Source organism: Xyrauchen texanus, chromosome 42 (genome assembly GCF_025860055.1).
Source record: "Xyrauchen texanus isolate HMW12.3.18 chromosome 42, RBS_HiC_50CHRs, whole genome shotgun sequence".
NCBI classification, from domain to species: domain Eukaryota; kingdom Metazoa; phylum Chordata; class Actinopteri; order Cypriniformes; family Catostomidae; genus Xyrauchen; species Xyrauchen texanus.
This window is the reverse complement of record NC_068317.1, coordinates 15,184,986-15,212,469: the sequence shown is the minus strand read 5'-3', so window position 1 is coordinate 15,212,469 and position 27,484 is coordinate 15,184,986. Positions and strand designations below refer to the sequence as shown.

The window sequence follows — 27,484 nt, the reverse complement described above, 5'->3', positions numbered from 1 at the left end:
AAACGTCTTACCTGGGCTAAAGAAAAAAAGAACTGGTCTGTTGCTCAGTGGTCCAAAGTCCTCTTTTCTGATGAGAGCAAATTTTGCATCTCATTTGGAAACCAAGGTCCCAGAGTCTGGAGGAAGAATGGAGAGGCACACAATCCAAGATGCTTGAAGTCCAGTGTGAAGTTTCCACAGTCTGTGTTGGTTTGGGGAGCCATGTCATCGGCTGGTGTTGGTTCACTGTGCTTTATTAAGTCCAGAGTCAACGCAGCCGTCTACCGGGACATTTTAGAGCACTTCATGCTTCCTTCAGCAGACAAGCTTTATGGAGATGCTGACTTCATTTTCCAGCAGGACTTGGCACCTGCCCACACTGCCAAAAGTACCAAAACCTGGTTCAATGACCATGGTATTACTGTGCTTGATTGGCCAGCAAACTCGCCTGACCTGAACCCCATAGAGAATCTATGGGGCATTGCCAAGAGAAAGATGAGAGACATGAGACCAAACAATGCAGAAGAGCTGAAGGCCGCTATTGAAGCATCTTGGTCTTCCATAACAGCTCAGCAGTGCCACAGGCTGATAGCATCCATGCCACGCCGCATCGAGGCAGTAATTAATGCAAAAGGGGCCCAAACCAAGTACTGAGTACATATGCATGATTATACTTTTCAGAGGGCCAACATTTCTGTATTTAAAATCCTTTTTTTATTGATTTCATGTAATATTCTAATTTTCTGAGATTCTGAATTTGGGGTTTTCATAAGCTGTAAGCCATAATCATAAAAATGATATCAAATAAAGGCTTGAAATATCTTACTTTGCTTGTAATGAGTCTATATTATATATTAGTTTCACCTTTTAAGTTGAATTACTGAAATTAATGAACTTTTGCACGATATTCTAATTTTTCGAGTTTCACCTGTACATATGGACTACTTTTATGAAGCTTTAATGGCACTTTTTGGAGCTTGACAGACCCACATCCCATTCACTTTGATTGCAAGAAGAAAAAGCAGCAAGTGCATTCTTCTAAACATCTCCTTTTGTGCTACACAGGAGAAAGAAAACCATATAGTTCTGATTTACAAGAGTGAGTGAATGATGACAGAAATTTTCTTTTTGGGCAAACTATCCCTCAACACAGCTCATATGAATGATTGGAAGCCTAGCCACACATCATTAATCTTCATCGGTGAACTTCTAATCCCCAACAATCTGGGCTTTCATCTTAAAATGGCCAGTAACCCAGGAACACAAGAGAGCACTGTGCATTTCCCACACACTTGAAAAGAGCAGCATGACCCAATATTTACTAGGCCTTGATGTGGAATGCATTTGATCATCACACATAGATGTTACATAAGAATTCAGAATTCCTCAGGGTGAGCATCAATCTATGTGCTCATAAATATGTGATGAAATTCTGGAGCACATCCCTCTTGGAAATGCAAGCATGTAATTTCCAGCTGTCTTGCGTGGAGGAAGGAAAAGAGCTTTAAGCCATCTCAACTCAACTATTTTGAAGGCTAAGATTGGAGATTTAGCTGTTTGGCATGGAGCATTGTCCTGCTGGAAAAAACAACCCTCGGAGTTGGGGAACATTTTCAGAGCCGAAGGAAGCAAGTTTTCTTCCAGAATAATCTTGTACGTGGCTTGATTCATGCATCCTCCACAAAGACAAATCTCCACCAAAGTTCACAGTGGGTGCGAGACACTGTGGCTTGAAGGTCTCTCCAGGTCTCTGTCTAACAATTAGACGACCAGGTGGGGGATCAGTGATCATCTGGGGGTGCTTTAGCAAGGCTGGAATCGGGCAGATTTGTCTTTGTGAAGGATGCATGGATCAAGCCATGTACAAGGTTATCCTGGAAGAAAACTTGCTTCCATCTGCTCTGACAATATTCCCCAACTTTGATGATGGATTTTTCCAGCAGGACAATGCTCCATGCCACACAGCCAGGTCAATCAATGTGTGGATGGAGGACCACCGGATGAAGATCCTGTCATGGCCAGCCCAATCTCCAGACCTGAACCCCATTTAAAACCTCTGGAATGTGATCTAGAGGAAGATGGATGGCCACAAGCCATCAAACAAAGCTGCTCTGCTTGAATTTTTGCACTAGCAGTGGCATAAAGTCACCCAACAGCAAAAGACTGGTGAAAGACTGGTAGAGAGCATGACAAGACGCATGACAAGAAAGCTGTGATTGACAATCTGGGCTATTCCACCAAATACTGATTTCTGAACTCTTCCGAAGTTAAACATTATGACTGTTGTTTAAAATGAGCTTGTTTTTTTTTTTTTTGCATTATTCAAGGTCTGAAAACACTGCATCTTTTGTTATTTTGACCAGTTGTTTTCAGCAAATAAATACTCTAAATGACAATATTTGTATTTGGAATTTGGGAGAAATGTTGTCAGTACTTTATAGAATAAAACAATAATGTTAAATTTTACTAACACATATCCATAAATTGTAAATCCAGAGAAACTGATAATTTTGCAGTAGTCTCAATATTTTCCAGAGCTGTATACACACACACACACACACACACACACACACACACACACACACACACACACACACACACACACACACACACAGAGAGAGAGTTGAAGTTACAAGTTTACATATACTTAGGTAGTCATTAAAACTCATTTATTTAATTAAAACTCCACAAATTTAAAATTAGCAAACAAATGACACCAGTCATTTTTCCAACAATTGTTTACAGACAGACCGTTTCACTTGTAATTGACTATATCAATTCCAGTGGGTCAGAAGTTTACTTACAAAGTTAACTGTGCCTTTAATCAGCTTGGAAAATTCCAGAACATTATGTCAAGCCTTTAGGCAATTAACCAATTAGGCTAACTGGAGTCAATTGGAGGTGTACCTATGGATGTATTTTAAGGCCTACCTTCAAACTCTGTGCCTCTTTGCTTGACATCATGGGAAAATTTAATGAAATCATCCAAGACCTCAGAAAAATTGTGGACCTCCACAAGTCTGGTTCATCATTGGGAGCAATTTCCAAACACCAGAGGGTAGCATGTTCATCTGTACAAACAATAGTACGCAAGTATTAACACCATGGGATCATGCAGCCATCATACTGCTCAGGAAGACAATGCATTCTGTCTACTAGAGATGAACATAGTTTGGTGCAAAAAGTGCAAATCAATCCCAGAACAACAGCAAAGGACCTTGTGAAGATGCTCGAGGAAAGAGATAGACCGGTAACTATATCCATAGTCAAATGAGTCCTATATTGACATAACCTGAAAGGCAGCTCAGCAAGAAAGAAGTCAGACTACAGTTTGCAAGTGCACATAGGGACAAAGGTCTTTTTGGAGAAATGTCCTCTGGTCTGATAAAACAAAAATGTAACTGTTTGGCCATAATGACCAATGTTATGTTTGGAGGAAAAATGGTGAGGCTTGCAAGCCAAAGAACACCATCCCAACCGTGAAGCAAGAGGGTGGCAGCATCATGTTGTGGGGTTACTTTGCTATAAGAGGGACTGGTGCACTTCAGAAAATAGATGGCATGATGAGGTAGAAAAATTATGTGCATACAGGTGAAACTCGAAAAATTAGAATATCGTGCAAAAGTTAATTAATTTCAGTAATTCAACTTAAAAGGTGAAACTAATAAATTATATAGACTCATTACAAGCAAAGTAAGATATTTCAAGCCTTTATTTGATATCATTTTTATGATTATGGCTTACAGCTTATGAAAACCCCAAATTCAGAATCTCAGAAAATTAGAATATTACACGAAATCAATAATAAAAAAAGGATTTTAAATACAGAAATGTCGGCCCTCTGAAAAGTATAATCATGCATATGTACTCAGTACTTGGTTTGGGCCCCTTTTGCATTAATTACTGCCTCAATGCGGCGTGGCATGGATGCTATCAGCCTGTGGCACTGCTGAGCTGTTATGGAAGACCAAGATGCTTCAATAGCGGCCTTCAGCTCTTCTGCATTGTTTGGTCTCATGTCTCTCATCTTTCTCTTGGCAATGCCCCATAGATTCTCTATGGGGTTCAGGTCAGGCGAGTTTGCTGGCCAATCAAGCACAGTAATACCATGGTCACTGAACCAGGTTTTGGTACTTTTGGCAGTGTGGGCAGGTGCCAAGTCCTGCTGGAAAATGAAGTCAGCATCTCCATAAAGCTTGTCTGCTGAAGGAAGCATGAAGTGCTCTAAAATGTCCCGGTAGATGGCTGCGTTGACTCTGGACTTAATAAAGCACAGTGGACCAACACCAGCCGATGACATGGCTCCCCAAACCAACACAGACTGTGGAAACTTCACACTGGACTTCAAGCATCTTGGATTGTGTGCCTCTCCATTCTTCCTCCAGACTCTGGGACCTTGGTTTCCAAATGAGATGCAAAATTTGCTCTCATCAGAAAAGAGGACTTTGGACCACTGAGCAACAAACCAGTTCTTTTTTTCTTTAGCCCAGGTAAGACGTTTGACATTTGAAGCCCATGTCCAGGACCCGTCTGTGTGTGGTGGCTCTTGATGCAGTAACTCCAGCCTCAGTCCACTCCTTGTGAAGCTCCCCACACATTTGAATGGCCTTTTCCTGACAATCCTCTCCAGGCTACGGTCATCCCTGCTGCTTGTGCACCTTTTTCTTCCACACTTTTCCCTTCCACTTAACTTTCTATTAATGTGCTTTGATGCAGCACTTTGAGAACATCCAACTTCTTTTGCAATTACCTTTTGAGGCTTTCCCTCCTTGTGGAGGGTGTCAATGATGGTTTTCTGCACAACTGTCAGGTCAGCAGTCTTCCCCATGATTGTGAATTCAACTGAACCAGACTGAGAGACCATTTAAAGGCTCAGGAACCCTTTGCAGGTGTTTAGCTGATTAGAGTGTGACACTTTGAGCCTACAATACTGAACCTTTTCACAATATTCTAATTTTCTGAGATTCTGAATTTGGGGTTTTCATAAGCTGTAAGCCATAATCATCAAAATTATATCAAATAAAGGCTTGAAATATCTTACTTTGCTTGTAATGAGTCTATATAATATATTAGTTTCACCTTTTAAGTTGAATTACTGAAATTAATGAACTTTTGCACGATATTCTAATTTTTCGAGTTTCACCTGTATATTGAAGCAACATCTCAAAACATCAGCCAGGAAGTTAAAGTTTGGTCACAAATGGGTCTTCCAAATGGACAATAACATCAAGCATACCTCCAAAACTGTAGCAAAATGGCTTAAGGACAACAAAGGCAAGGTATTTGAGTGGCCATCACAAAGCCCTGACCTCAATCCGATAGAAAATGTGTGGGCAGAACTGAAAAAGCGTCTGCGAGCAAGGAGGCCTCAAACCTGACTCAAGTTACACCAGTTCTGTCTGGAAGAATGGGACAACATTCCAGCAACTTATTGTGAGAAGCTTGTGGAAGGCTACCCAAAATATTTGACCAAAGTTAAACAATTTAAAGGCAATGCTACCAAATACTAACAAAGTGTTTGTAAACTTCTGACCCACTGGTAATGTGATGAAAGTAATAAAAGCTGAAATAAATAATTATCTCTAATATTATTCTGACATTTCACATTCTTACAATAAAGTAGTGATCCTAACTGACCAAAGACATTTAATGTTTTCTACAATTAAATGTCAGGAATTGGGAAAAACTTAGTTTAAATGTATTTGGCTAAGGTGTATGTAAACTTCTGACTTCAACTGTACACTTGAATATATATTTCCACTCATTGACCACTTTATTAGGTACACCTGTACACGTACACCTACATATTCATATTCATGCGATTATCTAATCAGCCAAACTTGTGGCAGCAGTGCAGTGCAAATTATCATGCAGATACGGGTGAGGACCTTAAGTTAATGTTCACCTTAAGTTAATGTTCACATCAACCATCAGAACGGGGGGGAAAATGGGGACCGGGGAAAAAAAAGAAGTGCATCGTTTCTGTCAATTAGTTCCATTTAATCTGAGTGCAAATATTAGCCTATGTTTATTTGTCAGTTATTTTAGAGGAGTACCATTTTAGAGCCTTAGAGATGTGTGTGCTTCTCATATGACTTTGTTATACGATATCAGTGATGGAAGTGTTTTAGAAATTATATATTGGACCTTTAAATTTGCATTGAATTGTGAAATCAGTGCTACTAGTGATGTAGAAATTACACAATGCATTCTATAATTAGTAGTGAATTGACAGCCTGTTAAGAACTGATTTGGCACATCTCAAAAAATAGACAGAAAAAAATAAAGATTTAAGAAATTAGTTGCTAATGAGCACAGGCTGATGTTACTTAAACTGGCCTTTTAACTCAGTGCTGGTTTTGATGTAAAGGACTAAGGTAGGTGGGCTGCAGTTCCAGCCATCGAATGAGCCTCAGGTGAACAAGGACAGTGAGGAGGTCTTGGCACAAGGTTCCGAGGTTGTGTTGTCTGCAACAGATGATATGGAATCCTCAGCCGGTGATGAGGTTTCAAACAAAATCTTTGATTCTCGTAGTTCCTCTGTCTGCGATCCAGTCTCACATGGTTAACAACGGAGATCAAGTTGTATTAAGGAATCACTGTAACATGAGGTTTATCATTCTTCATCCCTCCATGCATGTGAGGTGAGATATGGTATTAGTAAGACAGTGTCCTCAGCCTGGTGAAAAGGCAGGATACCAAGCCAGGGTGGGACAATGGCAAGGACTGATATAACGAAGAAAAGCTATTTTGTATGGATTGTTGATGTGTATGCCCTAGGGGAAGGTACTTATGTTCATGATGGGTGGTTCTTGGCTTGGGTATTCAATCATGTACCTAAGCAAGGTGTTACCCACTGAAGAACCTAGTGATTGATTGATTAATTAAATTATATATATATATATATATATATATATATATATCTCCATCCCTTTGAGGCTGGCATCTGTTTGATGTCATTTGACACCAACATGAAGGTGAATGTGTTGATTCTTGAATGGTCCTTTACTTTATATGTGGGAGAAGTGAGATGACGTTATTTTCGATTTAAAGGAATAGTTCAAACCAAAGTGACATCGCTGTCATAACCTTATTCATAATAATGTTTTACCAACCAGTATGACTTTCTTTCCACAGTGGAAAACAAAAAGAGAAATTAAGAATGTACTGATCCCCTTTTAGCAATTTGATGGTGCTCCATGAATTTGCATCCAGCTCCAGTCCCAATTAATTGTAATTGCTTGGAAAAGAGTGACGTTATTGACAACGTCGACAATAACAAATTGTCAACAAAAATTGTGGTCAAATAGTCGTTAATCTAATTTAACGTAACATGGGAGAGGAAGAAAACACAGCTCACAGTCCAGATGCACTATACATTTTCCAAACATTTTCAAAATACAGGTCATGTAATTAACTACAAACTCCGAAACTGCCATTTCTCTGTGCGGTCAGTGCCTCTTCTGTGAGTTGCGCAAAGTGTCCCGATCTAAGGGGGAGAGATTGAAACTGCACCCGGCTGATGCACACGCGCGTGTGCTTGCTACAGCTACATTATAACATGATGGCTTGTGTGTGTGTATTTTTTATTATTATCTATGTCTTGATGCTGTTTTTGTATTGTAGTGCACTGGAAGCTCCTGTCACCGAGACAAATTCCTTGTATGTGTAAGCATACGTGGCAATAAAGCAGATTCTGATAATGTGTGTGTCACTCTGCATTTCTTATCATGAAGAAAATTGGCAATACGCAGCTTTATTAATATAAGAGAATTTGTTTTTTGTGAGTTAAAGACGGATTGAAGTGAACAGAAAGGTGAGAGTTGGTTGTGAATTGCTTTAATTAATTAATCGTTATAAAACTTATTTTTTCCCTTTTATTCAGTGAATGTCATTTAGAGGTATTTTTAAAAGATGATTTTTTTTCCTAATTATTGTTAGTAAGCATGTTTAATACAAACTTTTAGTCCGGGCACAATCTGACTCGGTTAAGAGCTAATCATTAATCATTGCAAAAATCATTCTAATAATAGTTTGATTAAGATGTTTGGCATAATATAACATGACAAATTCATTTTCATTTTTGGGTAATCCATTCCTAAAACTCTTGGGAAGTACGAGTAAGGTTTCTTTCTTTCATAGTAACATTGTAATATTTGGATTATGCTGGGATGCTAATTGAATCAGAAATTAAAACATTTCCATTCCTACTAATAGCTAGGGAGAAAATTCTTGAAAAGATCAAATAGTGTTGAAACTGGTCCAGGCTCTCACACTTGACTTACAGTGAAAACGAGAAAAAGAGAGGAAAAAAAAAAAAAGAGATTGCTACATTGTGTCCAAATGCAGTTAGATTGGGGTCCCAGATGTAACAGATTGCATGCAAGTACGTGGGATTCTTAGAAAACATATGTCAGGCAGGTTCTGGATCACAGTATGGTTGACCAAAGCCAAGCAGATGATTGCAGATTAAAAGTTGGAAAGAGCCATGGAAAATTATTTAAAATAAATGAAGACGAGTCAGTAGTGAGGTTATGAAGAACCTCAAGACTTCCACTAGGTTTGTTTTTTTTGTAGAATGTAGTGGCTGGGAAAGAGACCCCATTTTTATCGATTTGCAGTGTCATTGAGCCTTTTCTTTACTAAAGTGCTGATTTTGAATAGTGTCCAAAGCACTCTCCTGCCCATAATATACGCTTTTATGTTTTAATGCAATTACAATTACGGGATTTAATTTATACTGACAGACCTTGACCGAGAGCAGACATTTAATATAATCACTTTCCCAATTTATCCTCCTAATTCTAAGCTAGTAATTAGCAATTTAATAAATTAACTGAAATCTAAGCATTCTCTGATTAATTAAATTGATTAAATTGGATGAACACTGAAAATATACAAAGAAACTTGTTATTACAGCTCTAAACTGGTTTTAAGTCCAGTGAACTAGTAATGACACAAGACAGGTTTTGTTGTGCTTTATGACTAGAAAAAAGGTTGATGTCAAAAACACACCTATTTGGTGCATAAAACCATTAAGAATAAGAAAACTATGTTTAATGACATGGATACGTATAAGGTGGTTTACTGCTCAGGTGTTCAGCTGGTTTAGCTAGTCAGCCAGCTGGTTTCTTAGTACCGCAAAACCCCTCTAAAACCATCAGATTAGAGCAGTTTAACCTGTTGTCAACCTAACCAGCTTGGTAGCCAGCTAAGACCAGCAAACCACCTTAAGCTAGTTTAAGATGGTCTTTTCATGACTGTAGCGCAAATTTTTGCTTATACTTCCTGATCAGTATTGCATTTCTACATATTCTGAAGTAAATTTGTACAGTTTACCTCAAAGTTAACAGGTAGGTTCCTCTTTAGGGCGATCTCATAGACCAGGCTGATCTCTGATTTGCTGGCATCACTGTTCTCCTCTGTCACCTTTTCATCTGGACACTGAAAAGGTACAACACACAACACACAGATTTGTGCCTCTAAAAGGTCTGTCCATGAAGTTCATTGTAGACATTAGCGAGCTTCCATTACCATGTTTGATTTTAAAGGGGTCATGACATGAGGAATTACACTTTACTTGATCTTTTGGCATATCAGAGTTCATTGTCCTATGAAAACATATTTTAAGTTTCAGAACTCAAACTTCCTCCTCACTGCTAAAAGAGCATTTGTTGAAATGAAGCTGCCAAAACTAAATGTTCTCTACTTCCTCCACATTTGCATTTGACTGCCTTCACTACAACACATCAACGGCAAGTTTACTTTTAAGCAGAGATCGAATCCTAACAATGGGTGTTTACTGTCAAGTCTTAAAGGAGAATCAGCACCAAATCAGAGCGTTTCTGACAGAGGGTCAGAATGAGGATGGAATATGAACATGTTTTAAAAATACACTACCTTTCAAAACTTTAGGGTCACTTAGGGTCTTTATTTTTTTTTTTCACATTTTAGAATAATAGTAAATTCATCACAACTATGGAATAACATAAATGGAACTATGGGAATTATGTTGTGACTAAAACAAATCCAAAATAAATCAAAACTATTTTATATTTTAGCATCTTCAAAGTAGTCACCCTTTGCCTAGATTTTGCAGAAATGTATTCTTGACATTTTCTCAACCAGCTTCTTGAGGAATCACCCTGGGATGCTTTTTAGACAGTATTGAAGGAGTGCCCATCTATATTGAGGACTTATTGGCTGCTTGTCTTTATTATTTGGTCCAAATCATAGATTTCAATAACTTTTTTTTTTATATAAAATTTTTGTTTTATAATGAAATAAATTAATATGGTGGCACAATTATATTTTTGTCTACAAAACTAATTTCTAACATTTAAGCATACGCCTTCAGATCAAAACATTTTTAAGATCATGAGAAACTTTTCAGGCAAGTGACCCCAAACTTTTGAACGGTAGTGTATATGACTTTTTTTGAGCAACAAAAACTTTTGTAATGTTACAAGAGAACCTCAAGGAACGTATAGTAAAACAGGCATGTCATGACCCTTTTAAGGACATTTTAGTCAACTTTTGCAAACAATTTTGGTATTGTGTTGGGTCACCCCTTGGTCTAATGTAAAATCTGGGTCCTGAAACAAAACTACTTGAAAACCACTGATCTAAAAACAGGTTTTAGAATATAAATTGCAATCTGATGGCAGGTCTACTCATATGACTCCATTGAAAAGAGTTATTTTTGGTTTTGTTGAATGGTTTAGATTTGGAGTATAATAGCTTAGAGGAAAAACTGCTTTCAAACTGATCCAAGACTAGTTTCCCTTAGTTCTGATTCAAATCTTATCAATTATAAAAGGAGCTGCAATAGTAATCGCAGACAAGTTACAAAGGGTGACTTTTAATGTGATCCCTGCAGCATATTATCTTGGTCACCTCCTTTCTTTTCTGAATGAAGAGTGTGTTCTCATGCAACACATGACCAAGAGTGTGTGATCTCATAGCTCTCCATCCAATTGAGCTTTTCTTGTAGACATTCAATACAGTGTTTATTTTGTGTCCTCCTAAGAGTGATCACACGGCATGATGTCACTGTGCGTTTCTTTCAAACGCCTGTTAATGATGTCTAGGATGTGGAGACATCAGGTGGTCTGGAGAGTACAAGATTTTGTGTGACAGACTTTGAAGGTTTGCTTGTGTGTATTACTTAAGCTGATCTGACAGATCACAAGCTAAACTTGATGTTCTCACAGGGAGATTTGAAAGATCTAAGGCCATAATAAAGCAATGCAAAAGGATTAAACAATTATAGCCAAAATAACAGCTGACACAATCTTTGAACTTCTTTAAAACTAAAAACTTTATAGAAGATTAAGAGGAGTGCCCTATTTAAAGCAAAGTATATTAGCAGAGGGGCCACTTCCATTAAAATGAACGGAAGAAATTTGAACACCCAACAATCAACAGATGTAGAAAAAGGAAGTCCCGCCTTACAGGTAAGAGAGCCAATCAACTGTATGCCCTTTTTTACATAGAAAAATATCTGCTCAGCCTGCCTGAGAGCGTTCCAAATATGGCCGCCAAGTGGACTGACTTGCCTTGAAAGGAAATTTAAGTCAACATGAAATAGAAATGTACCCCCATTTAATTCTTAATATACATTTCTGGTCTTACTCTTCATGATTCATCAGTACACATTATTCTAAATGAAAATAAATAGTCTCTGGAATTATTTCCTTTACCACTGACATCACCAAAGTTAAGCTGGTTTAATGTTAACCAATATCTGAATAGCTATCTAGGCAAACTCACATTCAAGTCTGACTCCATTCTGGTATGGAACGCCCACTTTCAAGATCCAATCAATTCCCTGTGGATAAAATCTTGTCCCGCCCTAAATTGTTTTCATTTAACATTCTGTCTCATTAAGGAAGGAAAAATGGTTTGCAAATGCCATTTCAATGTGACTTCAATACTCCAAAACCATTTCAAATCTCAATCAATTACTCAAGCAAAATAATAAAATCTTAAAAATATATCACTCATTTTCTGATAGGCTGATGTAAATCAAATATGCAACAAATATAATTTATCTTCTCAGCAGAAGAAACAATAGAATTTCAAAATGCAGCAAATTTGAAAGCAACATTTCTGATGGATTATTCAGTGTGTTCTGATGGAGTATACAGTATTACAATATAGACTGGTGTGTATAGACAAAAACGATTAAGTATCAGTTTTCCTTGTGGTTTTTTTGTCTTTAAAGCATGCCTAGATTTTTACAGTTTTAGTTCTTACATATTAATATATTTACAAAGTCTAATTTTAGTCGAAATTATGGTTCCTTTAAGATACTCTTTAAGATAGTGGAAAGGAAGGAAAATACAGTATTATTACAATTAATTTGGCAAACACTGAGCCACAAATATTGTGTTGTGTGCATGTGGGAGCATGATACCAATCTTTTGAGATATGGTACAGGAGTGGGCAGACAAACACTGAGGTGCGCACAGGTATGGTGTGCATACATTTGTAAAGCAATACACAGAAGAGGCATCTGACAAAGACCTCATTTTGTAAACAGAAGGGGGACAAGACCAAACAGGAGAGGTGCTATTACGGTTTAAACAACCGTCCTGGATGCCAGGCATTTGGGGCACAATGAAACATGATTTCCGGTGGGAGAAATTCATATTTTGAAGGACTGCCTGAAGCTACAGGAAAACACAGCTCTGACAGAAACTAAAGCTGCAAGGAGATTTTGAAAACATTGAAAGATGTGGAATAGAACAGTTTCTTCTTAAATATAGTGACTTGGAACGTCAAACGGAATATCACTTTTACATGACAACAGATTATTAATATGCAGGGCACAAAAGTTTTTCTATATATGAAATAAAACACTAAAATGTGGAGTCCAAAAAATTGAGACCACTTGTGAGAAGCAGTTCTCTCATTTTAAGGTGTGCACAATGAAATGGAAAAAGGCAACAACAACAGAATCTCTATTTTAAAACAGGTTTCACAAACACTCCCCCTATCTGATACTGGTCAACCAAACAACAGTCTTGCCATAAACTCACACTATTGTGAATTTCAATTTTGTTATGTCTGGCTGGTCGGGAAACTCATTATGACATTAGTTGCAATAGGTAATGTGTGTAGATGAGTGAGCCATTAACTAAAAAAACAGACAATGACTATTTGATGTGGATTATGAATGAAACGGCATTATTGGCTTTTATGTGTGTTTAAATCTAATAGTGAAGATATTTGAAAAGGAATAATTGATAACTGAGCTACTCTCAACCTGAGACACTAGAATGCCAGAGGACTTCTCTAAGTTCTAATTTGAATTTGACAGTAAGTTTGTATATTATACAAAGTAAATGAATGTATAACATACACATTTTGTGTATACAGGTACAGAGAAAGTGGATTTACTGAGCATATTGCCAGTGTATTATATGGGCTGTAAGGTAGTAAAGGTGTGAGGGTTACCTGAGGTGGTCTTTCTGGAATGGGTTCGTTCTTAAGGGCCTGAAGGGCTTTCATGGCTGCACTGTGTCGGGCAGCTTGACGAGTCCGCCCCTCTCCGATAAACTCGTTGTTCCCCACCGTCAGCTGCACATAAAATACCCTAGGCACTGGGTAATGGTACCTAGGTTTGGGAGAGAGCCAAGAGAGAGAAGGAAAACTTGAGTGAAAGAGAAAATAAGCCCTTTGATTTTTAAGAGGATTAGCTTATCGAAACTTGGCAGTTTTATTACTGAGCAAATTCTAGACACCAAAAAAAGTACCTGGAATTAACAGGAATTTGATTGAAGATGATTGCTGGTAATTGGAACAAACAAGGAAAAAGAAAATCCCATTTTCATACTCTTGGGTATGTGGCACATTTTATTTCACATTTATATTCCCCGTGACCAACATGGTTCTGCATAGCACAAAAATAGGTGCAAATTTTTGCGCAGTCTCTCTTTTTGCTGTGAATAGCATGCTGAAAATAATGCACTTTAAACTTATTTAATAAACAATATCTTTTGCAAAATGTGCTTAAATCAAGCAACATAAAAGCAAACTACTAGTTTGAAAAACATCTGTCATGCTTCATGTAAACTATACAAACAGTTGACGTCAGACGTTTGCATACACCTTAGCCAAATACATTTAAGTTTTTCAAAATTCCTGGCATTTAATCATAGAAAACATTCCCTGTCTTTGGTCAGTTAGGATCAATACTTTATTTTAAGAATCTGAAATGTCATAATAATAATAATAATAATAATAATAAATAATAATAATAATAATAAAGATAATTATTTATTCCAGCTTTTATTACTTTCATCACATTCCCAGTGGGTCAGAAGTTTACAAACACTTTGTTAGTATTTGGTAGCATTGCCTTAAAATAGTTTAACTTGGGACAAATGTTTTGTGTAGCCTTCCACAAGCTTCTCACAATAAGTTGCTGGAATGTTGGTCCATTCCTCCAGACAGAACTGGTGTAACCTGAGTCAGGTTTGAGGCCTCCTTGCTTGCAAAGGCTTTTTCAGTTTTGCCCACAAACTTTCAGATTGAGGTCAAGGCTTTGTGATGTCCACTCAAATACCTTTACTTTGGAAGACCCATTTGCGACCAGGCTTTAACTTCCTGGCTGATGTCTTGAGATGTTGCTTCAATATATCCAAATAATTTTCCTTCTTCATCATGCCATCTATTTTGTGAAGTGCACCAGTCCCTCCTGCAGCAGAGCACCCCCACATGATGCTGCCACCCCCATGCTTCACAGTTGGGATGATGTTCTTCAGCTTGCAAGCCTCACCCTTTTTCCTCCAAACATAATGATGGTCATTATGGCCAAAAAGTAAAATTTTGGTTTCATCAGACCAGAGGACATTTCTCCAATAAGTAAGATATTTGTCCTCATGTGCACTTGCAAACTGTAGTCTGGCTTATTTATGGTGGTTTTGGAGCAGTGGCTTCTTCCTTGCCGAGTAGTCTTTCAGGTTATGTCGATTTAGGACTAATTTTACTGTGGACATTAATACTTGGATAGCTGTTTCCTCCAGCATCTTCAACATCCTTTGCTGATGTTCTGGGATTGATTTGCATTTTTCACACCAAACCATGTTCATCTCTAGGAGACAGAATGCGTCTCCTCCCTAAGCAGTATGATAGCTGATTTTATGGTGTTAATACTTGCATACCTATTGTTTTTATAGATGAACGTGGTACCTTCAGGCATATGGAAATTGCTCCCAAGGATGAACCACAATTTTTCGTGGCTGATTTCATTTTAAATAATTTTACCATGAGGTTAAGCAAAGAGGCACTGAGTTTGAAGGTTGGCCTTAAAATACATCCACAGGCACACCCCCAATTGATTCCAATTAGCCTATCAGATGCTAATTGGCTAATTGCCTAAATGCTTGACATCATTTACTGGAATTTTCCAAGCTGTTTAAAAGGCACAAATAACTTTGTGTATGTAAACTTCTGACCCACTGGAATTGTGATAGTCAATTAAAAGTGAAACAATATATCTGTAAATAATTGTTGGAAAACTTACTCATGTCATGCACAAAATAGATGTCCTAAACTACTTGCCAAAACTATAGTGTGCTAATATGAAATCAGTGGAGTGGTTAAAAACATTTGATAGAGAGAGAGATATTGTAATGTATAATCTATCGTAGACTGCCGAAAACCATTATAAATGATATGGCCATTATTAAAGTAAATTCAAAATGGTTATCCAGTTACACAGCAGAAACACTGTCAATATGAAAGTTCAACGCAAGCCTACTGTTGCTTCACTTACACATACTGTGGCTTATGCACGCGCTGTGAAACAGGCCTTGCTGTCCGTTATTTACCCCCTTCGCTAATGTGAGTGCTTCACTGCCTCAGAGCTCCCATGAAGAACGTGTTTAAAGACACAAATGCTGATGGGAGTGGGGGATAAAGCTTTAAAACAACTAGAGTAAAGACAATATTGGTAGAGTAATAAATGGCGAAATAATAGGGACCTTCTTGCATAAGGTCAATGACATGAAATAATGAGTTGGTGAAATAATGACTACCATTGGCTCCAAGCGAAGGTGCTCGTAACAAAAGAGGCTTCAAATATATCCAGTTTTCTTTATCTTAACTTTGGTTCACCCATGCAGGGCTGTCAGGCCACTGTTCAGTCGGCAGATTTAAGGGTCTATTTGCACTTTAAGGCCTTTATGAGGAACGGTACCGACTGATATAGCGTCAGCTCTCCCCCTTCCCACCCGCCACCCCCCCACCAAAGAGAACCCATTCACACTCTTTTCCAGCATCTAGGGACCGAAAAGTGTTCAAAAGTAGCAGCTGCTTTCCAAAATAATCCTGCTCTCACAGTTTTAGCTCTTATCAGCGTTTTGGGAATTAAAAATACATCATGCATACAGTGTATGTAAAAAGTTATTTCATCATTACGTTACAACACCAGGTTTGTTTCGATCCAATTGCCTCATCACACTTTCTGACTTGATTTCATGAGTTTTAAAAGTTTTAACTTGATATCTTTACTTAGTTTAACCAAAAGTAGTCTGACGAATTATTTGTACATTAAAGAATGTTATTCGTTCAACACATAAAACAAGTACCCTAAACAAAATAAAAATCAAAGGTGGTTAATGTATATAATATGAGGGCAGTAGGTGGGTTTCAAATGCAGTTAATGAGTTGACATGACATGTTGAAGGAAGAATACTACATCCTTGGCCATTGGTAGACTACCATGTTTAGTGATTTAGTAATGATTAAGTTAAAGCATGAACAGAGAAGGTCTGTCAGACCCTTTGCTCAACAGAAAAATTAAATCAGACATTTGCGGGGTAGTTGGTCTACATACTGCACATTTCCCCTAAATGTTCCCGTTACTTAGTTTCAGCTAATAGAGAAGTTCCATTTCATTGTAGGGCATGCGATATTAGATTTGATAGCAATTGAAGCCATCTGGGAGATGTTGAAATCAAAGCACATGCCAAAGCCACCAGGAAAGAAGCAAGCATAGTGTTACACAGCTCATAATGAAAAGCAGAACTATATTCCTGTCCAAGAAAAAATACATAATCAAAACGCCACAACGACTAAGAACTAGTTGACTGCATATATCTTAAATGCAAGTCTCTAAAACTTTAAATATGTTTGCTTTTAAGTTTTGCTATTATCCATTCAATACAAACCTTGTGTTTTAAATATTTCAAACTGATTTCTGAAAATGTGGAATATGAAATTGTGCACAAACAGTGCTGGGACGAGTTACATGTATTAGCATTTATATTTAGGGTTAGCGATTTGTTCAATACCCAGCACTAACAATAAACGAGTAATCGTAGCAATTTAATAATATAAATTATTACACAGCTCACTGGAATACTCTATTCTGATTGGTCAATGGCACCATCCGTCGGTCCGATATTGCTCTGTAACAACCGAACAGCCACGTATCGAACCACTCATCTGGGTTCTGGGAGCTGTCCCTCCTGTTTCTCACATCACTGTGCAAACTAAGCTAATACAATTATTTCAACTCAAATCAATGTTTCATGTCCATTTATTTGTTTATTTGGCAAGTAGTCTTGCAATAGGCTGAATAATCACACAGTCAGACAGTTATTTTTACTAAATAATCACCAACAGAACTCTCATGCAAACCGGAGATTGATTCCAGCTTTCAATTTCTTTCTTCTCAAACTACATAAATTCAATGCAAATCAATATTATATGTCCATTCATTTATTTGGTTAGTAACTGTGTAAAAAGCAAGATAATGTACAGTCAGCCAGTTGTTATCACAAAATAAACCCCTTCAGGGTGATACAAGACCTCTCCGCTTCACGTTGGGGTACTGATCACCCTGTTGTGGTTTATTGTGAGATAACAAATGGCTGACTGTACATTTTCTCTTACACAGACCCCAATTAACCATATCAGAATAACAAACTTCTGATGGTAACTGTTAATTTATGAATGTGCTTGTGTTTTTGTTTTACATTTATTTCAGAATCATGAACGGTCTACCAAGCTTTCTTCTTCCTTCAGTGATTCCTCTTATTGGGTGGGAGGTTTTGTCTGTGTTTTTTTTTTTTTAAAAAGGAGTCAAATCAAGCCAGCACATATGTGTTCAGAGCCACATCTCTGCACCAGCATCTCCCGTCTGCTCCAACAGTGATTCAGCAACTCTCTCTAACCACAGCTCCTCCGTGGGAGGCGGAGTCTCAGAGGAAATGCCAAGTGCAACATGGGACCCAGTCAGGATTTCGGGGTGGTCGATTTTCTGGTTACAGGTGCAAGGAGAGTGGTCCTGGCCCCGGCTCGTTGGAGGGACCCTTTGTGCAACATGGGAAAGTCGCTTTCTGACCCACATTAGACCCAATAATCTATCAGCACGCACACACACACACACACACACACACACACACACACACACACACACACACCCCAGCCTAGTCTGCATTAGAAAAGAATGCAAGTCAAAGTGGGAACACCTAGTGAGAGGATGGCGAGAAACCCACTGAATGGCAAACATGAACATTGTCTTTTATTTGCGCATGTGAATTTATCTGACTGAAGAAAGGATGAGAGAGAGTGATAAAGCCAAATAATGAAAAACAAAATTGGGAATGACTCAAATGATAACCCACACAAATGGCTATCAAGAACACTTGGAAGCTGTGGTTTCAACTGAGCAGCTAATCTGTGCAATAGATCGGCTAAGCGTTGACTGATACCTATTGAGCCACTATCTGAAAGACATTGCTGTGACATTTAATGACTTAAGATGTAATGAGTCAAAGTACACCTTTTCACAGAAGAAATATCAGGCTACATCAACCTGACACTGCCTCAACATTTAGATGACATTTCCACCATGGGTTTTATAGTTCCAAGTCATTAATTCATTGAGTTGTGTTGTCAGAATACATTTCCTAGCAAGCTACAGTTTTGAAAATGATAGTTCACACAAAAATGCTCTGTAATCATTTATTCACCCTCATGTTGTTCCAAACCCATATGACTTTCTTCCACAGAACACAAAATAAGATATTGTTTCGAGAATATCGGAGCTGCTTTTGTTCCATAAAATGAATGCATCTTGAGACCAGGAGTTGACAAGCTCCAAAGAGGACAAAAAAAAAACCCATAAAAGACATCCATATAACTTTTGTTCTATATTCCAAGTGTTTATAAGCCATACATTTTAGTCTTAAGTAATTATTCACATAAATCCACACATGTGGACAACCTTCAACACGTTCACAAGATCCAAAACCAAATGGCATCTGGTGTCAATGACGCGTTTTTTGACCAAGTTTGAAAAAAATGCAAGGGCTAATTCAATTTGAGACAGGAATTTCTGTAAATAATGACATGTATTTCAGTCTGTTAATCACGCACAGCTATTGTATGATTTCAGAAGACATGATAGTCATATGGACCACTATTATAGTGTTTTAAGGTGCTTTTTGTCTATTTTGGACAGTAGTAACAAGGTGAGGGTGAGTAACTGATGACAATTTAAAATTTTGGGTGAATTATTTCTTTAACCAATGCTTGATTTCAAAGTAACGGAGTTCCTAAACATCAGATGGAAATGGCATAATTCGGATTTGCATTTCAAAAACTGGGCTGCAGCATATCAAATCAGAGGAAAAAGCTACTCATGACAACACGTTCATGTGAAGTTGTCAAAACCAATCATGGTCACATTTGTTTTCATGAAAGAAAACAAATGACACATCATGAAACAATTTACGTACTTATGCAAAAACTGAATAAGTAATCAAATTTGCTCTAATCTGGAACACATTCAAAAAATGAGCATTTGATTTGAGAATGCGTTATGGATAATGATGTTGGTCAATGCACAGTGCAACTCCCTTGAGTTTCTATAACACAACAAAAACAATTCAGTTATAGTCACATCATCCCAAACACACTTGAGTAGTAAGAGCACATGTATTCTTTCAGAAAAAGACAAGACTCTCTCTGCCTATATTTCTTCAAGCCCAAATCCACCTCTTGTCTCCTGAGGAGGCTAACACCCAAATTTCAAGCAGAGTTCTTGTCAGATTTTATTTCACCCCTGGTAGCAATGTATCAGCAATTTTCTCAAAGGATAAAGAAGTTGTGAAAAATGTTATTGGGTATCATGGTTTTGATGAATGAAACATTTGGGACTGGTTGTCATCATCAATGTATAACATCTAAAAACAATGTGAACATGGCACAATAGCAAATACAAACAATTGAGACGGTTTGTTTACTCTAAAACACACATTCAAGTAGCTGATGTTTTGTGTGTGTGATTTGAGCTAAAGTAGTACAATTTATGATCCCATTGTTGACTTGGTTTTCTCTGAAAGAGGAATCCTGAAACGTCATGTAAACAAGAATGCAGATTTCCTAACGCCGCTTAAATGAATAAGAGAAAGCTGTTTAATGCACCTGGGTGTTAAAAAGATGTAAAAAAAAAAAAAAAAAAAAAAAAGGTGATGCATCAGTCTGGGAAGGGATAAAGCCATTTCAAATGCTCTGGGACTCCAAAGAACCACAGTGAAAGCCATTATAGCCAAATGGAGAAAACTTGGCACAGTAGTGAACCTTCCCAGAAGTGGCCACCTTCCAAAATTCCTCCAAGAGCACAGCAACAACTCATCCAGGAAATCACAAAAAAACCAAGGAAAACATCCAAGGAACTGCAGGCCTCTCTTGCATCAATAAAGCTCACTGTTGATGACTCCACTATCAGAAAGACACAGCCCAAAAATGGCATCCATGGAAGAGTGGCAAGGTGAAAACTACTGCTATCCCAGAAGAACATTAAGGCTCATCTGAATTTTGCCAAAACATACCTTGATGTTCCTCAAACATTGTTGTTTGAAAAATAAATTCTGTGGATTAATGAGTCGAAAGTGGAACTGTTTGGAAGACAGTGGTCCCATTACATCTGACGTAAATCAAACATAGAATTCCACAAAAAGAACATCAATCCTATGGTCAAGCATGGTGGTGTGGGGATGCTTTGCTGCTTCAGGGCCAGGGCGACTTGCAATAATTGAGGGTAACATGAATTCTTCTCTCTACCAGAAAATCCTAAAGGAGAACGTCCGGTCATCAGTCTGTGAGTTGCAGCTCCAGACTGGATAATGCAACAAGACAATGATCAAAAGCATAGGAGTAAGTCCACCTCTGAATGGCTCGAATTAAGCAAAATTTAAGTTTCGGAGTGGCCTAGTAAAAGTCCTAACTTGAGCCCGATTAAGATGGTGTGGCAGGACCTTAAATGGGCAGTTCATGCTCGAAAACCCTCCAATGTGACTGAACAAAAGCAGCTCTGCAAAGAAGAGTGGGACAAAATTCCACCACAGAATTGTGAAAGACTGATCTCCAGTTATCATAAGCATTTGGTTGCAGAAGTTCCTGCAAAGGTGACAACCAGCTATTAAGTTGAAGGGGGCAGTTAGTGTTTCACTTGGGTGATCTAAAACAATTTAGTATGAAAAATATACTAAAATAGAAGAAATCAGAAAGGGACAAATATTTTCAAAAGCACTGGATCTCTAGCAATTTTAACTGCTTACAGGATGCCCCGATCACAGATTTGTTCACCTTCACATTTTCACACAACCAATCACTTATGTAAATACCATGATGAGGAAATTTGAAAATTTGAAAGTTTCAAGGAAAGCTTTTAAAGGGTTTGAAATCCTGTCAGGATTGTAGAGAACATAAACATTCTAACAGGTGATATGGCTTCTCCAGGTGCATGATAAGACAGAATGCTGACTAAACCACAGATAAGCACTGTCAAATGCCTGAATAAAACTATTGGGACAGATAAGTATGGCCTTCTGCCTAATGGAGGTGTATGCAATAGCTGAAACTGCCCTAAAAACCATTAAGCTTGAACATATTTAGGGAGTATCACTATATACAAGTTATAAGAGAAAAGGTTAGAGAGGGCAAAGAGAAACAGGGATTGGACAACAGATAATTGGAAAGGAGTGTTATGGGTCATAACCCTATTGAGCTTTTGTGGGATCAGCTAGAATGTAAGGTGTGTGAGAAGTTCCCGACAAGACAGTCACATCTATGGCAAGTGCTACAGGAAGTGTGGGGTGAAATATCCCCTGAGAATCTGGACAAACTGATAGCTAGAATGCCAAGGATCTGCAAAACTTTCCTTGCTGCACATGGATGATTTTTTTGATGAGAAATATTTGAAGTAGTTTAAGAAATTAAGTAGTTTAAGTAGTTTAAAAAAGTAATAAAGAGCCTACTTAAAGTATCTATGATATACTAGTCCTTTTTAAATTAAAGTCTGAATTTTAAAAAGATCAAACAGGCAAAATCTGGTCACTGAGAAAAGTAATGGCACACTTCCTCAAAAAGCAGCACAATTTGAGGTATCATTCATTAGCACTGCATAAACAATGTGAGATGAGAATGTGCTAAAATGTCATATTTGGGTTAGGGAGTATGAACTAGTGTAGCCATAAAACTATCTTTGTGCATCTCAGGCAATTTAATGACTCTCTTTTGCTATTTTTGCACAATAAAAACACAGTAAAATGGCTGACAGCACAATGGCACTTTATCAGTCCCTGCAATATGTTCATCTCTTACACTCATATGTCCCTGCGGCTGCCTGGCCTACAGTATAGACCTGGCATCTTTTGCAAAGCACAGGGCAGTTTTCCCACTGGGACAGAAGAGAAAACATGGATTATTTCTCCTTTCTCTTTCTTTGTTCATGTACCTTCCCCCATGTGTTGATTCCGATCACATTAGCAAAACTTTTCCACAAATGTGAGTAAACAAATATCATATATCATAATGTAGTGACAAAATAATCCCATGCAATGCCCTACATGAGCACAAAAGGGTTTTTGTCAGGGGGTGAAGACCTCCTGCGTGAGACACAACACAGGAGGGGATATGGAACGGTAACAGGCGTGGGATCAAATCAAAGCCCCCATGAAGAAAGGAAGATTTGTGACATCTTCAGAAAACACTTTCCAATGACATAACAGCACAGGCCCCATTGGGCTTTCCTTTACCAGAATTACTGGCACTTTCTACATATAGAGAACACTTTTGAGGCACAAATCCCATGTTTGTGCTGTGAGAGTTACCCCCTTGAAGAATCACACCTTTAAAATTGTGATTTCGGCCCATCCCATCTTGACCTTCTCCAACTATTAAAATCATAGACAAATAATATTGGAACTTTTTTCTTAAGAGACAAAAATATATATATATTTTTCTCTCTAATTAATGGAAAATTCTGTATACATTTTCAACAATTTCAAACCAACATTTGGTTCCCAACTAGAGTGATTTCAGGTCCTATTTTGTACCCTATTCGTGGAAAATACCTACAGTGTAAACCGCTCTATTACAGGAAACACAATAAAAAAAAGTTGGCTTGTGTCAAAGCATTATGCATTACTTGTTTTGGTACCATGCCATATTTAAAAGCTTTTTTGACGCAAGTATAATAAATCTGCAGGTGGTGTTGACTATAATCCATATTTGAGTGGAAATTTTTACAAAATTAGTTGCACAGCTACATATCCATGGTTCGGCAATAACTGGGCTATAGCAGAGGTTGATGGTCCAAAACAATACTGTTACAGCCAGCCAGGACAGCACATAATCCAGATACCCTTTTAAAATGCCCCTTTAAACCCAAAAGCCTGATCAGCCTTCAGACTTCGGACAACAGTGCAGAACATTAGCATTTTGTAACTTAAATTATAGGTCAGCTAAACCTAAAATTCCTCAGGAATATGTGTTTTGGTTTCACTTGCAAACAAGAGATTATGAAGCTCTTTTCTTTTCTTTTTTTTTTACCAGTGGGTTTCTCCTGTTTGGTCACTTCAAAAATGCAGAGTAGAGTCAAATTCCAAACCTCTCTGATTCTTAACACCTAATTCAAAATGACACACTTGCTTAACAAGACTATTTACACATCTTGGAATTTAACTGGGTCTTTCTCATTTTCAAGGAGAGGTCATGTCTGATATAACAGTTAGAACTAGGAGCACGAAAGGAGTCATCCTTTTTACTGCTAATGAAACAACTTTGGCACTACCGTTTTAGGCTGGACTGATGCCCAGCATAGCTGAATTTGTCCTCATTAATGGTAATAGTTTATACTGTAATATATGCTTGTTTTAATTAGGAATGTTAGCAGCTGCTTTGATCACAACACTGACTTCAAATACAATTTACAGTAGAATGCTTCATCAGCTATTTTAATGCCATTAAAAGGTGTTCGGAGTGGTCTATAGTGCATTGATATGTCATTGCTAGAGTGTTGTTGCTAGGATGTTGCTAGGTGACTGCTTACTGGCACAAGCCAAAAGAGCTCACCTGCAAGTTTCTATGATATTATGGTTCCTAGATATTGCTCGAGACCCTCCTTCAATACAAATCACTATGTTTGTTTTGTTTCAGCCACCAGGCTAAAACCTTAAAGGGTTAGTTCACCTAAAATGTCTTTCATCATTTACTCACCCTCATACCATCCCAGATGTGTATTACTTTCTTTTGTCTGCAAAGCACAAAATAAAGATTTTTAGAAGAATATCTCAGCTCTGTAGGTCCATACAATAAAAGTACTGACAGATGACTATGTCTTCTGAAGCGATATGATCGGTGTGGGTGAGAAACGGATTTTATATTTTTAGACTTAAATATTTAAGCCCTTTTTCCTTCACTTTCTCCTTCTGTTTTTGGTGATTCACATTCTTTGTGCATATCACCCCCTACTGGGCAGGGAGGAGAATTTGTGATCAAAATGACTTAAATATTGATCCGTTTCTCATCCACAACCATCATATCTTGTCTGAATACATGGATTTAACCACTGGATTTATACGAATTCCTTTTATGCCACGTTGGTGTGGATTTTGGAGCTTCAAAATATTAGCACCCATTCACTTGCATTGTATCTTCAAAACATCTGTATAGGCCGGTACACAACATTATCGAACTAACCCCTATTAATAGGACTGCGCTAACAAAAAGCAATTTCTAGCACTAAAACATTTTAAAAGCGGAGCATAATTACAAATATTTGTATTCAATACACTATCCCAATTCTGTGATATTTCCAGGATTTCCGTGACTGTGGGAACCCTGTATAAGTTTGCTCTTAAATTTGCTTAATTGTACATGTTAGACAGCAGCCATGAGAGATCAAAATATAAAGGTCAGACATTGAAAGACACCCTGTGTGAGCCACACCTGTGTGGCACAGTAAGTGGCCAGCACCTGGATCCCAGCACAGTAGAGAAACAAGCTAGCTTTATGACTCAACGGCAAGCAGCTGTCCTCTGACTGCAAGACATAAAAGCATTAATGACTCGCCCAAACAAAACAATGCCACCATCAAAAATAACATTTTCCTCTTCCATGCATAGGGAGGAACAGGGTTTGAGCAACAGGGAGGCATGTCACTGAATCACTGATGAGAACTCCAAACCACACATTTCCAACAAACACCCCTCACCAGTTTTTCACAGGAAGAGTTTCGCTCTGACGCCCCCCGAGATAAGGCTGGAAAGGAATGACTGAATCTATGAAAAAGGTGCTGTTGGTCCAGCCTTTTGAAATGAATGTGAGCTTTGGAATGATTCACACAAACAAACCACAAGTATGAGGCTGGAACACAACAGCTGGGCTGACCGCGAGACCTCCAGAGCTAGCCTGACACTGCTCCAGCTTACACAAAAAAAGACCTCATTTTAACTTGCGGATCCATTACGTGAAGCAGCTCTGCAGCTGGGTTGCGGAGGAAGTTCTTAATTGACTACAAACACGCTAAGAAAATGAGAAGCTACTATTCAAACTTATATGAGCGAAGTGTGTTTCAAATCATTTAAGGATTCAGAGAGGTTATTAGTTCTGTGTAAACTAATCCTATTTTTCACACTTATTGATATATTAACAGGGTTGACCAATGTAAAATTGTTGACTTTTTTTTTTTTATCAATCCAGTCATTTGTTATTACTAGTCACAGAAAAGAAAAAATATTCAGACTGATTTTGCTTATTTTTACAATTTTTTTTTTTTACTCAAATTCATTAAAAAGGACAGACTCAAAGAACTATTCACACAAAAATAAATAAATCGGACATCACTATGAACTGTGATTACGTTTTTCCTCAACCCAAGAAAAATATACAGCTCATGAAATACAGCAGAAAGGTGAAAATAGATAAAAATATATTCCCCTATTACTTTTTCCTGACCTTTAAGATTGAATTAATTCCTCTGACTTCTACAGTCTAGAAAACACAATTTAAAAATTCCCTGATATTTCTAGGTTTTCCTCTCCACGGGATCCATGTACTCATTCCACACTGTTTGTGCAAAGGACATGAATGATACTTCAAATTATGCTATTTACAGTAAAAGTGTGCGATTACTTTAATCAAATGTAAAATTTCTGCCTAGCAAATGATAAAACAAACTAACAAATATCTTAGTGACAATGACATTGACCTGCTACATATTTAGCGACCAGAATACAGTATTAGAGATTTGGGGGTTAACTCTTTTGACTTGGGCCAGTAAGAAACCACCTACAATTTGAAAAGTAACATGCTAAAAAACATTTATAACACAGTAGCAACCACATAGCAACACCCCACAAATACCATGGTGGCTATGTCTTTCACAGGCAAGCACCTCACACTTTTTCATCAGTAAAATATATAGCCATCCAGAAGGTTATTAAGAGCACACAATATTAAAACAAACAGTGCTTTTCTGTAAGTTCCAGATTCATGACCCATTCAACAGTAACCTGAGGGCTTCACATCAAACTCTTACTTTGAGTTAAAGGAATACTTCATTCAAAATTGAAAATTTGCTGAGAATTTACTCACCCTCAGGCCATCCAAGATGTATGACCTTCTTTCTTCAGAAGAACAGGATTTAAGATTTTTAGTAAAGTATCCCAGGTTTTTATCTTCATCCAATGCAAGTGAATGGACACCAGTTTTCAACAGTCCAAAAAGCACACTTAGTCAGCATCAAAATAATCCACACAACTCCAGTCGATTAAGTAATTTAATCGATACATTTGTGTGAAAAACAAATCCCTAATTAAAACGTTTTTAACTTTAAATCAGCGCTTCTGTAGCTCTCTGCCAGCTCTCTGTAGCGGTTTAAATTGACCCCTCTCTCGAGTGAAGTACGTTCCTCTGCGGTAAACAGAGCGTAAATTCTAAATTCTCATGTGAACGTGCCAACGTGATGACGTCACACGACAGTGACGTGAGGCATTCAGTGTTTACAGGAAGCGATTTAATAAAGTTAATAAAGGTTTAATTTGTGATTAGTTTTTCACACAGATGTATCGATTAACTTCAGAAGACATTGCTTAATCGACTGGAGTTGTGTCGTTTACTTTGATGCTGACCAAGTGTGCTTTTTGGACTGTCACAAATTGGTGTCCATTCACGTCCATTAAAAGCCTGGGATACTTTC

The 27,484-nt window shown here is 37.8% G+C and overlaps 1 protein-coding gene across 5 annotated transcripts in view; it reads right to left on the bottom strand.

The window, feature by feature from the left end:
• Positions 1 to 27,484, bottom strand: part of stau2 (staufen double-stranded RNA binding protein 2) — a 136,770-nt gene that overhangs the window by 96,725 nt on the left and 12,561 nt on the right. For all 5 annotated transcript variants that reach the window (XM_052114456.1, XM_052114458.1, XM_052114460.1 and 2 more), the window contains exons 6-7: positions 13,441 to 13,600; positions 9,319 to 9,423 (exon numbers count right to left, since the gene is read on the bottom strand). In XM_052114456.1, the coding sequence (XP_051970416.1) occupies positions 9,319 to 9,423; positions 13,441 to 13,600 (265 nt within the window). The remainder of the gene's footprint in view (positions 1 to 9,318; positions 9,424 to 13,440; positions 13,601 to 27,484) is intronic.